The sequence below is a fragment of the Mercenaria mercenaria genome, chromosome 12 (genome assembly GCF_021730395.1).
Source record: "Mercenaria mercenaria strain notata chromosome 12, MADL_Memer_1, whole genome shotgun sequence".
NCBI lineage: Eukaryota > Metazoa > Mollusca > Bivalvia > Venerida > Veneridae > Mercenaria > Mercenaria mercenaria.
This window is the reverse complement of record NC_069372.1, coordinates 20,130,976-20,145,074: the sequence shown is the minus strand read 5'-3', so window position 1 is coordinate 20,145,074 and position 14,099 is coordinate 20,130,976. Positions and strand designations below refer to the sequence as shown.

The 14,099-nt window shown below is 36.4% G+C and overlaps 2 protein-coding genes across 2 annotated transcripts; both read left to right on the top strand.

The window, feature by feature from the left end:
* Positions 1-2,420: 2,420 nt before the first annotated feature.
* Positions 2,421-4,252, top strand: LOC128547254 (uncharacterized). Its single transcript, XM_053519364.1, has one exon. It carries the CDS (start codon positions 2,492-2,494, stop codon positions 3,659-3,661), a length of 1,170 nt encoding a protein of 389 aa, XP_053375339.1. The 5' UTR covers positions 2,421-2,491; the 3' UTR covers positions 3,662-4,252.
* A 976-nt stretch (positions 4,253-5,228) lies between these two features.
* LOC128547253 (uncharacterized) lies at positions 5,229-7,453 on the top strand. Its single transcript, XM_053519363.1, has one exon. It carries the CDS (start codon positions 5,407-5,409, stop codon positions 6,577-6,579), a length of 1,173 nt encoding a protein of 390 aa, XP_053375338.1. The 5' UTR covers positions 5,229-5,406; the 3' UTR covers positions 6,580-7,453.
* Positions 7,454-14,099: the final 6,646 nt, after the last annotated feature.

Below are 14,099 nucleotides of genomic sequence, written 5' to 3'. Positions count from 1 at the left end.
GTTCCATCTAAAAAATCAATAATGTGGTCGATGTGAATTCATGATATCGCCCATGCAAAATCATCATGTGATCTGTGTACTTAGGTGTTAAGTCATAACGCGGTACATGTAACATCATGATATGGTCCTTAAAGTCGTAATATGATCCATGTTAAGTCATAATGTGACCCATGTGTTATAGTAATATGATCCATGTTAAGTCATAATGTGACCCATGTGTTATAATAATGTTCCATTTAAGGTCATAATTTGGTTCATGTAAAGTCATGATATAGTCCATGTAAAAGCATTTTGTGGTCCATGTAAAGTCATAAATGGTCCATGAAAAGTCATTATGTAAGTCAATGCATAAGCTTAGTGTGGTCCGCGGAAAATTATAATGTTGTTCGTGTAAAGTCATAATGTGGACCATTTTAAGTAATTGACCCCGTTCACTTAGTAAAGGTCAAATTGTATCTGCTTAGTATCTACATCTCATCAAAAGTTCTTTTTTCTTATGTAAATAAAACTTCTAATAATATGCTTTTTTTTCAATGTCACACATACAGAACGATTCTGATTCTAGTATTTTCGTCTGCTGTATCCTATCTTGGTAGAAATAAAAAGTAACAAATAGTGCTGCTCATATTGTAAGTCCAAATACTTCTAATATGGGTGTTATTTATTAGTCGACACTTCTTCATACCTTTATATGTTTGGCAGTATCTTTCAAAATTCTAAAAGTATGTTTATCATATTTCAAAACATTTGTTGTTATTAACATTAAAATTTCAGCAAATACCGAATGGTGTTAAGTCATCAGTTCATTTATTTTTAGACATTTACTCCTTTCTAAAAAGTCACAAAACTACACAAGCTATTGTTTTATAGAAGGAGAACATATCATTTACAATGATACTGATGTGAAGATATTGATTTTCACCAATATTTGGTCAAATACCGAACCAAATTTTAATTGGTTATCGAGATATAAGTATTCCCAGCTACTAACCTCGGTGCATTAATAGAGTGAGAAACCGGAGACAAAACAATCACAATTCTTTGTACTTCGAAAACCGAAACATACATCTTTGAACTACTGCTTGTAGTTGCCATTGTTGATTGCTTACATCTGGGGATTTTTATGTATAGAAAAATCGACGATAATATACTAAAGTTCCAATTTCACATTCTTAACTCAATAATAAACAAGGAGCTACGTTCAATAAACGCTTGATGCCCCCGGTGGTATCCTTGTCGATACAAAGCAACCTAAGTCCAAAACGAGGTCAAGTTCAAGGTCAAACTGAGGTGAGGTGATGTTTGAAGATGAGGAATGGTCACAGGTTACATATGTATTAGTATCAATTCATTCTTGTAAGCGGTATTGATGCTAGACGAAACGGTCCCATTCGGTTAACCAAGAGATGGCCCATATAAAGCAACCTAAGTCCAAAATGAGGTCAAGGTCAAGGTCAAACTGAGGTCAGGTGATGTCTGAAGATGAGGAATGGTCACAGGTTACACCTGCATTAGTATCAGGTCATTCTAGTAAGGTCCCATTTGGTTAACCTCGTACGGACGGACGGACGAACGAACGGACGGACAGGAGGATCACTATATGCCTTCCGCAAGTTTCTATAGTGGACGCAACTTGACCCCGATGGTTGACCTTTGTATTATAATACCTAATGAGGCACAACCTATTATCGAAAAGGAGTATCCGTAAAACACGAGCTGCACGAGAAAAAAGGAAATATAAATTTGTGTAATTATAAGTTAGTGTATTGGAAAGGTTTAACTGATCAAATGTAAGTATATAGTGGACGCAACTTGACCCCGATGGTTGACCTTTGTATTATAATACATAATGAGGCACAACCCATTATTGAAAAGGAGTGTACGTAAAACACGAACTGCACGAGAAAAAGGAAATATTAATTTGTGTAATTATAAATTATTGTATTGGAAGGTTTTAACTGATCAAATGTAAGTATATATACTTTGATACTGCACTGTATACAAACTAATTCCATATCAATATACAAGGCTACCCTAAGCACCCTTGATTTCTATAATGAAATAATCGATATGAATAATCAGCCTAAGGTCAACCATCGCGGTCAAGTTGCGACTACTATACCTGTATATCAATGTTTAATTTATTGGAGCAGGTAACTCTGACTAGTATTTTATGACTTTTGTTTAGTTTTTAATGTCTTCGTTTTCTTAACAGTAAAATTCAGGTACGGGTAGGGTTTATTTGATACAACCACATAAACAATATTAGTTTGGTACGATTTTCAGTCAGGCCTAAATAAAGGAATGATTAGTTTAATTTCGTTCATATCTACAAATAAATGATACGTTAATCGCTATAAATAGACAAAATGTAAGAAAAACCCGCCACGTATTTGAACATTGCGTGTTTACGTAGTATAAATAAATAGAAGGAAGGCATAATAAAGTATTTAATTATTTGAAGCTACATAGTAGATATCTTCTCGAAAAAATGTCGGGGAAAAGTAAAATTGAGGTAGAAAAAGTGGACAAACCACAGCTTGCTAAACATGACAGCAAAAATTTGGACCTAGCATTTGCCATGGATTGTACGGGCAGTATGGGCTCCTATATAAATGAGGCTAAAAATAATATTCGTAAAATTGTGGAAGAAATAGTGGCGAGTGAGAAAAGTGATGTAAGACTGGCTCTCGTCGAATATCGCGATCATCCTCCACAAGATTCTACATTCGTAACTCGTTGCCATGACTTCACACATTCGTCTAAAACTATGAAAGGTTGGTTAAGTGACTGTTCTGCTACTGGTGGGGGAGACACGCCAGAAGCAGTGGCTGATGCGCTTCATGACCTTCTGAAGCTAAGCTGGAGGGAAGAGGCAACAAAGATTTGTGTATGTATTTCTGACGCACCTCCGCACGGGCTTGGGTGTGGAGGTGATGGATTCCCTAAAGGTTGTCCAGATGGAATAGATCCCATGGTTGTAGCACATCAGCTGGCAGAAAAAGGTATAACGATATATATGGCAGGTTGTGAGCCTAGCATATCTCCATACAAAGACTTCTTCATGGCTGTAGCTTATATCACAGGCGGACAGTATGTTCCTATGCGGAAGGCACAAGTTCTTTCGAAAGTTATTATTGGTGGTGCCCAGGAGGAACTTTCCTTGAATCAGTTAATGGCAGAGGTAGATGCTGAAGTGCAAAACAGAGTTCAGGCCGGAGAAGATTTCAACGAGGAAGAGGTATCTGACCTCATGCATGAACGGTGGAGATCACGAGGTGAGTGCGTAGCTCAACTTCAAATGAATAAAGCTGAACTTGGCACGGTTTTGTCTTCACCAGAAGCAAAGACTTATTCTAAATTTAAATCTCTATCAGAGGTGAGAACAAATTTCAAAGCAAAGCCAACTTTAAGCACGAGATCTTCATGCGACGCTGCTGAGTATTCACTAAAACCTGCTACGAAAGGGAGTGGTGGTGGGATATTAAACTGGATCGGAAGTTGGTTTGGTGGATATACAGAAAGCGGCGATAAAGCGGAACCAGAGTCGATATCCCGCGGTATACCATCAGATGATGAGTACGAAACTGTTAAAACAGAAGTAACAATCGCACAATCTTCGAGGCTAGTGAAAAAAGCTATGGCAAAACACAAGAAATAAATGTATCATTTACAGCTATGAAACAATCTCATCTTCGTGTATTGTAGTGATCGTCAAAAACATTTTTGTGAATTGAGTTGTATTTTATGAAATACAAAATGTAATATGTTGATTTGTTTATGTCAAAACACTTCAAAAGACTTTACAAATGCCATATTAATGTTTCTTAATTGTATTGAAATGTTTATGTTTCAAACATTTTTTAAATGTGAACATTTTGAAATGAGGATTAATCTGTACATATATACTGGTCGTATTTTTCTTTGTGATAATATGTCCGGACTGTAAAATGTTGAAACTAAATTCCTGTTAATATCCTGATCTATTCGATTCATCAAATTGCAAAAAGTGGTAAACTCAGACATTGTACTTCGAGAACAATTATGAAGTATGTGCACACTTTAAAGATTTATATTGAGCAGCGTTCATATCGATGATGAGCAATGGTGATAAGAACATTTTCTTAATTGTCATTAAATGATCAGTAATTAATTGTCAGTAGATGATGGGTACTTTAAGTCATACTAGTTATATATTTTTATAATACATCTGCTAACTCTGTATATAAAGTGCATTTGCATTACTAGAATATCAATATGTTTTGTTATCATTTAATATCCCGTCTTTTTATGCTTGAAATTGATTTAGACACTAATTATCATGTCTGTTTTACCAATTATAATTGAATTTTTTGTTATTTTGTCCTTTGCTTCGTATCGTTTATTTTGATGTTTATTCTTGCGAAGGTCGATTAAGTTTTCTTACATTAATATTCAGTTTTAAGGTAAAATGACTACTGGTTCATACCTGTTGAAAAATCTATGTTAAATCAATCAAACAACCAATTAGACGGGTATTATTTTAATACACAGAATGATCTCTTTAAATATCTGCCGACCTTGAACCAGATCTGCTAGTTCAGTTAAATGTTTATTGAGAGATATGGCCCATAATCAATAGATTATTCTATCTTAGTTATCTGATAGACAATAGGTACATATATCAATATCTTAAAGTTATTTCTATAGATCGCTATATATTACAAAATGTCGCTGTTAGTAAAATAATAGACGATGAATAGACAGATAATTTAGCATATTCAATTTAGTGCTTGATACAAAGTTTGAACTTATAAAGTACGTTTCTTTAAACTACAATTGTCATTGCTATAAGTTGGTAGTGCGTATCAAAATAACAGGAACTGCCAAGTCGTAGTGGTTGATGACAATTTTATAAGATCACACACATTTATAAACTTCTGTGATTTCTACACATTGTAGAATGAATTATTTATAAGTGTTAGTAATACGTAGAGTATATTGCTTTCTTTCTGAGGCCTGATAGTGTATATCTTTTCTTATCCAAGATCAGGCGTATGTATAAATAGAACAAAAATACACAATAACTATATTAGTTTTATGCGACTACATGTATGTATTTTTGTTCATCAATAAAAATGTTGATATACATATCAAAATCTAACTGAAAACCAGGGTATAAAAATGCATATATAAGCATTGTTAATATCCGATATTCTGACAATGTAGTGGAATCAATCGTGAAACATCGGGTATTTCCGTATCCTCTCTGTACTGCGTTGCACATTTAAGATCGATTGCGAAACGCCTGACCTGTCTATATCTATAAATAGCACTGTATTCACAAACGGGAAGGTATCCGAATAGTGTTAGTAAATAAACAAACTGACATTTCTCTTTTACTTGTGATATTTCACTCATTTAAACATGAATACTAGAAGAAAGCGGAAGGATGATAGTGTTTTCAGACAAACGCTTAATACCACCCCTGGGAAGCTAAGGAAAATGTCAGAAAAAATTGACAAACTGAAAGAACTAAACACTGAAAACGAAACTAAGTATTTGGATTTAGCTTTCGCTATGGATTGTACGGGCAGTATGCAGTCTTATATTGACGAGGCCAGGGACAATATATACAAAATTGTTGAAGGAATAGTGGCGAGTGAAGAAAGTGATGTACGACTGGCTCTCGTAGAATATCGCGATCACCCTCCGGAAGATTCTACATTCGTAACTCGTTGCCACGACTTTACACATTCGCCTAGAATAATGAAAGGTTGGTTAAGTGACTGTTCTGCTACTGGTGGGGGAGACACGCCAGAAGCAGTGGCTGATGCCCTTCATGACCTTCTGAAGCTAAGCTGGAGAGAAGAGGCAACAAAGATTTGCGTATGTATTTCTGACGCACCGCCTCATGGGCTTGGCTGTAGAAGTGATGGGTTTCCAGATGGGTGTCCAGATGGAATAGATCCCGTGGTTGTCTCGCGTCAACTTGCAGAAAAAGGAATAACTTTATATGTAGCTGGTTGTGAACCCAGCATATCTCCATACAAAGACTTTTTCATGGCCTTGGCGTACATCACTGGCGGACAATACGTCCCTATGCGAAAAGCTCAAGTACTTTCAACAGTTATTATTTGTGGCGCACACGAGGAATTATCCTTAAATCAATTAATGGCAGAGGTAGATGCTGAAGTGCAAACCCGAGTGGAAGCCGGAGAAGATGTGAACGAGCACACCGTTTCCGGTTTACTTCACGGAAGATGGAAAGCACGTGGCCAACAAGCAGTTCAGTTGCAAATGGACAATACTGAGCTTAGTAGCGTACTGGATTCACCTGATGCAAAGAAATACTCTAAAATGAAGACTCTAACAGAAATAAGAGGAAGTTTTAAGGAAAAGAATACAGGATCGGGTATAGGAACTTTATTCGGAAGGCCTGCAAGTGCATGTGGATTTGGGGCGTCGCTTTTTGGAAGATCCACCGCTACAGCATGCAGTTCCTCTTCGTCTGGGGCTTTTGGAGCTGTCGAAACCGGTGTGTCTTTTGCACAGTCCTCAAGACTAGTGCAAAAGTCGATTGCAAAATTTAGTAAATGATTTTACATCGTAATGTAAAGCAGTGCTGAAATGGCTGTGAAACATTATTTTATAAATAGTATAATGTGATAAACTTGTTTCGTTGTTTCCTCTTTCTTACTGTTACAATATTTGTATAAGAATTATTTTGCTGCATGTATATATGTGCATACTTTTAAGGTTTTAGGTTCATATATTCAATGTTGACATGAAAGAAAACATCAAAGACCACCTGTAAGGCATATTTTAAGTTTAACACAAGTTTTGTTCAACAATTAAAGACTGCATTATACGGATGGTCCCTTTGCTGTATAGTCACGTGTCAGATATATACTGATATATTTTATAAACAAATATCTAAATAAAGTATTAATCCTGACCCATTGTGACACTCGTAAGAACAACTGAACTTTACGCTTAAAGACGCACCACAAAATAAATGTATTGCCATGATGGTAATTATACATAATTTGCATGAAAAATATGAGATATACAAGAATTTTGTTTCAAACTGACAGTGACATATATTAGGCCAAGACAATGTGTTTAATGTCTTAACATTTTATTGAATTAATGTAGCAATATGTACATAAATCAGTGTATTTAGTTAAATTTCAATCACATTTTGTTTCTACAGTGTAAGACTATATTCTTAAAACTATGCTGAAAAGAGATTGACTGAATAAGTTTGCAGATGAAGATGTGAAAACACATTTATTCAGGAAGACCCTAAATTGGCCACCTGTATTATAAGAATGATTTTCATGAAGTTTTTGTGGGTGAAAAAAGTAGGTCACTAGGTCGTTGTGGGTCTTTAACACTATACAGTTATCATTTTGTCATGTCCGTTTTAACACGAAAATGTTGCGCAATATAAATAAAAGTCGTATTATTATGATTAAATTTATTTTTATTTTAATCGGAATGATTGGTCAAATTGAACTGATTAATCAAATGGATTGGAGTCAGTAGTGTATTTAAAAAACAGAATGACATTATTTTTTTTGGTTGGGTTTAACGTCGCACCGACATATAGGTCATATGGCAACTTTCCAGCTTTGATGGTGGAGGAAGACCCCAGGTGCCCCTCAGTGCATTATTTCATTTAATTAATTTTTATTTATTACAGCGTCTAAATAAAGCCTCGAGGGAAAGAGGGTGTTTGAACAATATGATTTATCCAGATCGATATGTGGATGCATTCATAAAATTTCAGATGCTCCTACTATTACCATTTTAAGCAACAGACTTTTCAACGGCATATTGCATATAGATTGATTTTACAACAGAACAATAGTGTCATTAAAATATGCTAATTTAGCTGGAATTTTAATGAATGGACAGTTTTGTTTTTTTGGTGGGGGTGGGGGGTTGTTTGTTTGTAAATTGTTAACGCCATATCTTAACAATTTGTTACAACATAAAATGCTTGCAGTGTCCTGTCCCAAACACTTGTAACAGAAAATAACAAGAGCTGTCCGAGGACAGCAATGCTCGACTATTCAACAGCCTTGTCGATTGAATGAATACGAAAGTCGAAAAAGGGGCATAATTTAGTAAAATAGGGTTATGGAACCTGCATAGTGCTTATCAGCTCATGACAATGGACAAGTGTGTGAGTTTCAATCCATTCCCATTAGTGGGTACTGAGATACCAGCTTACATAAAAGAATTTAACCAAAAGCTCCTAAGTCGAAAAAGGGGCATAATTTTGTAAAATGCTAACTTGAGTTATTGACCCTTTGCACTGCATGTCATATCGTGACAGTGAGCAAGTGTGTGATGTTTCAATCCTTTCCAATTAATGGATACTGAGATACCAGCCTATATACAAAACCTTAACCAAAATTTCTAAGTCGAAATAGGGGCATAATTTTGTAAAAAGGCAAAAAAGAGTTATGGAACCTGTGCAATGTAAGTCAGTTTATCACAGTGAATAAGTGTGTGAAGTTTCAATCCATTCCCACAGGTGGTTACTGAGATACCAGCTTAAATACAAAACCTTAACCAAAAATTTCTTAAGTCAAAAAAGGGGCATAATTTTGTAAAAAAGCAAATAGAGTTATGGAACCTGTGCAATGTAAGTCATTTTATTACAGAGAATAAGTGTGTGAAGTTTCAATCCATTCCCACAAGTGGTTGCTGAGAGATACCAACTTACATACAAAACCTTAACCAAAAATTTCTAAGTCAAAAAAGGGGCATAATTTTGTACAAAGGCAAAATAGAGTTATGGAACCTGTGCAGTGTAAGTCATTTTATCACAGTGAATAAGTGTGTGAAGTTTCAATCCATTCCCACGAGTGGTTGCTAAGATACCAGCTTACATACAAAAACTTAACCAAATCGGGACGCGGACGCCGACGCATGGGCGAGTCCAATAGCTCTACTATTCTATGAATAGTCGAGCTAAAAATCAGATGAGCTAATAACAGAGACAGAGTGAAAATGCATCAAAACTTCTACTCTGAAATTTTACGTAAAAAGGGGGTGTAATTCATGAAATATTTGTGCCATACTTACAGCCCTTCTACAATATGATGTGATAAATGATGTAAAACAACTCTTTTTAAGTTGGAATCATACCATTTGAGTAACAGAGTGAAAGTGCATCAAAATTTAAACCTGAAATTCTAAGTTCGTTCTTACTTTTTACTTTTGGGCTTAGAGCAGTTTTTCAACAGCATGTCAGTTTTGCAACTGTAGGCAGTTAACCTTAACAGTGTTCCTGGACTGTTGTTCTTTTGTGCAACCATACAGCAACTTTCCAGCTTTAACGGTGGAGGAAACTTGTAGGTACTCCTCCCTGCATTGTTTCATCCCAGTGGAGACCTGGGTAGAACCACCGTCCATCCATAAGCAAGTTGGATGGCTTCCTCACATGAATAATTCAATGCCCTGTGTGACGCTCACACACATTGTTGAGCAGCAAGTGATTTAAGTCAGCAATCTCACTTATCCTGTCGCAGAGGCCCCTCTCCCGGATTCTGCACCAGTACTTACATTTCTCTACATGTAACTCCAAATGATCTCCCCGTGAATGACAGGTGAAGGATGACTATAATTCCAAACATAATGTCTTTAATCAAATCGTCACGGAAAACATAAGCCTTGCCCAGGAAACGAACACATGACAGCCCGACCTGTAGATATACTGTCTCCCTATTGAGCTAAGCGGGCAGACTTGGAAATTTTAGGTAAAAACGGGCATTATGCAAGAAATATTGGTGCAAGAGTTACGGCCTTTTGACACATATGATAAGGAACAACTATTTTAAGTTTGAATCAAATCGTTTTAAGTGCATCAAAAATTTAACCAAACTGCGACTCAGAAGCCAGGCCAAGTAGGATAGCTCTCTATATTCTTCATACAGTCAAGCTAACAAGAGGACCATGCTGGTCCTGAATCGCTCACCTGTCCACACGCAACCCCGTTCATTGTGGCTAAGTTTTGTTGAAAACCACCAAGTAGTGTCACTATTTTTAGACCTACTGACCTAGTTTTTGACCGCACGTGACCCAGTTTCGAACTTGACCTAGATATCATCAAGGTGAACATTCTGACCAATTTTCATGAAGATCCATTGAAAAATATGGCCTCTAGGGAGGTCACAAGGATTTTCTATTTTTAGACCTACTGACCTAGTTTTGGACCGCACATGACCCAGTTTCGAACCTGACCTAGATATCATCAAGATGAACATTCTGACCAACTTTCATAAAGATCCCATGAAAAATGTGACATCTAGAGTGGTCACAAGCTAAAGTTTACGCACAGACACACGGACGACGTATACCTACTGACCTAGTTTTTGACCAAGTTTCGAACTTGACCTAGATATCATCAAGATGAATATTCAGACAATCTTTCATAGAGATCCCATGATAAATATCGCCTCTAGAGAGGTCACCAGGTTTTTCTATTATTTGATCTAATGACCTAGTTTTTGATGACACGTGACCCAGTTTCGAACTTGAACTAGATATTATCAAGGTGAACATTCTGATCAATTTTCATGAAGATCCATTGAAAAGTATGGCCTCTAGAGAGGTCACAAGGTTTCTCTATTTTTAGACCTACTGACCTAGTTTTTGACCGTACATCAAAGTGAACATTCTGACCAATTTTCATGAAAGATCCATGAAAAATATGGCCTCTAGGGAGGTCACAAGGATTTTCTATTTTTAGACCTACTGACCTAGTTTTGGACCGCACATGACCCAGTTTCGAACTTGACCTAGATATCATCAAGATGAACATTCTGACCAACTTTCATAAAGATCCCATGAAAAATGTGACCTCTAGAGTGGTCACAAGCAAACGTTTACGCATGGATGACGGATGCCGCGTGATCACAAAAGCTCACCTTGTCCTTTGTGACAGGTGAGCTAATAAAACTCAATTGATGGGTGGCAGAATTATAGACCAGTCACGACAATGCTGACAGACTTAAAGACAGAAGTCCCTGAAGTAAGCCAATGTCCAAGTCAAACTTGTCCTATATCTAATGTTACCCATGTGTATCAACAAGAGCTGTCAGTGGACAGCGCGCTCGACTATTCTCAGTGCTTGATAGTATAATATAAGCTATGAGTAAAACTATAACATTACAATAAGCATATTCTAAGTCGAAAAGGGGCCATAATTCAGTCAAAATGCTCGATAGAGTTGCCTCCTCCTTTTTTACAGACTGGGGTCATGATGGTAAACAAGTATGCAAAATATCAAAGCAATATCTCAATGGAATTTGAAAATATTTGGGGTGGTACGCAAACTTTAACATTTATTCTAAGTCGAAAAGGGGACATAATTCGTCAAAATGCTTGATAGAGTTGCCTCCTCCTTTTTATCTCGCCTATTCAAAGAATAGGGGAGCTATCCTACTCGCCCCCGCATCGGCGTTAGCGTGAGCGTCACACATATATTGAAGTTTGCGTACCACCCCAAATATTTTCAAAGTCCATTGAGATATTGCTTTCATATTTTGCATACTTGTTTACCATCATGACCCCAGTCTGTAAACAGGAGCAGACAACTCTATCAAGCATTTTGACTGAATTATGGCCCCTTTTCGACTTAGGATATGCTAATTGTAATGTTAAAGTTTGCATACCTCCCCAAATATTTTCAAAGTCCACTGAGATATAATAAATAATTGCTTTCATATTTTGCATACTTATTTACCATAATGACCCCAGTCTGTAAATGGGAGCAGACTCTATCAATCATTTTGACTGATTTATGGCCCCTTTTCAACTTAGAATATGCTTATTGTAATGTTAAAGTTTTACTCATAGCTTATATTATACTATCAAGCACTGAGAATAGTCGTGCGCGCTGTCAACTGCCACCTCCTGTTACAGACTGGGGTCATGATGGTAAACAAGTATGCAAAATATCAAAGCAATATCTCAATGGACTTTGAAAATATTTGGGGTGGTACGCAAACTTTAACATTTAACATTTAACATCGAAAAGGGGCCATAATTCAGTCAAAATGCTTGATAGAGTTGCCTCCTCCTTTTTACAGACTGGGGTCATGATGATTAACAAGTATGCAAAATATCAAAGCAATAGTTCAATGGACTTTGAGAATATTTGGGGTGGTATGCAAACTTTTAACATTTGTGTGACGCTCACGCTAACGCCGGGGCGAGTAGGATAGCTCCCCTATTCTTCGAATAGTCGAGCTAAAAACTAATGTGTAATGACTAAGTATTACTACCACATCGCTGTCATAAGGGCAGAGTGGGAACAGTTCCATCCATTGAAGGATGAACCAAGCAATAGATCCTTTTGACTGCTTTAGCTGTCGCAAATAAGGTGTTCGACTGAATGTAAGAAAATTATTTGTAAGTAATGACCTGGTTTGATGGTGTCATATGGCAGTAAAGCAGGCCTACGATTTCCCAAACCGCCAAATGTCAAGTACTTAACAAGAAACACAGACAATTAGGCAAAAGCGATGGAGTCTCGACAGCCAAATCAGGTAAGAAAGCAGGACATTTATTGAGATACAAAATAACAGGAACATAATATTGCCAAAATTGATAGTAAAAACCCATTATATTGCAGGTAAAACTACAAATGTTTGAAAAACTCATATGCCACCGATGCCACTCTTTGGAGTAACTGGCTAATTTTAAGTAATGGTACTTGATAAATGATACATGAAAGCATCAAAAGTAAACAGGTCTTTTCCAGAGGTAAAAGCAAAACAAATATGTAAATGAGCCGCACCATGAGAAAACCAACATAGTGGGTTTGCGACCAGCATGGATCCAGACCAGCCTGCGCATCTGCGCAGTCTGGTCAGGATCCATGCTGTTAGCTATCAAAGCCTATTGGAATTAGAGAAACTGTTAGCGAACAGCATGGATCCTGACCAGACTGCGCGGATGCGCAGGCTGGTCTGGATCCATGCTGGTCGCAAACCCACTATGTTGGTTTTCTCATGGCACGGCTCAAATGTTTTATATATTTTCTGACTGGTTTGGTTATTTAACCTTCAAAATAATACCATTAACTAAGACTGACAGTGGATGACTTTACTTACTTCTAAAACTTAGACTGATTTATACAAAAAGAGCTGTTTGTTGACAGCATACTGGACTATCCGAAGAAGTGATGTAAGTAACTATGGGGTCAAAATATTACCGTTGATTTTCAGGTTTCCAATTTCTATGTCAAAAAAAGGGCCATAACTGAATCAAAATCCTTGTACTAGTTATGTAGTCTTGCTTACATGTGGAGACTATGATTGTAAATAAGTGGTCAAAGTTACACAGTCATGTGTCAAACATCTTAAGAAAAAAATATGGACTGGTTTGAAAAACTTAAATGATTTCCAAGTCCAACAAGAGCTGTCCGTAAGACAGCGCGCTAGACTTTTCTCAGTGTTCGACTCTGAATTTGAGCTTTGCCAGTAAAAAAAAAAATCCAAGTTAAAAAGGGGCATAACTGTTAAAATTCAAATTATAGTTATGAGATTTGTGTCTCCTGGTGTAGACTTTGATAGTAAATAACTATTTTGAGTTTCAAGTCAAAAGCTTTAATAGTAACAGAGATATTTGACTTTATCAAATATTTTAACAAAAAAATCTAAGTTAAAAGGGGCATAATTCTGTCGAAATTCAAATCAGAGTTATGGGGATTGTTTCTCCTGGTGTAGACTTTGATGGTAAATAAGTATTTTAAGTTTCAAGTCAAAAGCTTTAATAGTAACAGAGATATTTGACTTTATCAAAAATTTTAACAAAATTTTTAAGTTAAAAAGGGGCATAATTCTGTCAAAATTCAATTCAGTGTTATGGGGATTGTTTCTCCTGGTGTAGACTGTGATAGTAAATAAGTATTTTAAGTTTCAAGCCAATAGCTTTGATAGTAAAAGAGATATTTGACTTTATCAAAAACTTTAACCAAAAATTCTAAGTTAAAAAGGGGCATAATTCTGTCAAAATTCAAATCAGCATTATGGGGATTGTTTCTCCTGGTGTAGACTTTGATAGTAAATAAGTATTTTAAGTTTCAAGTCAATAGC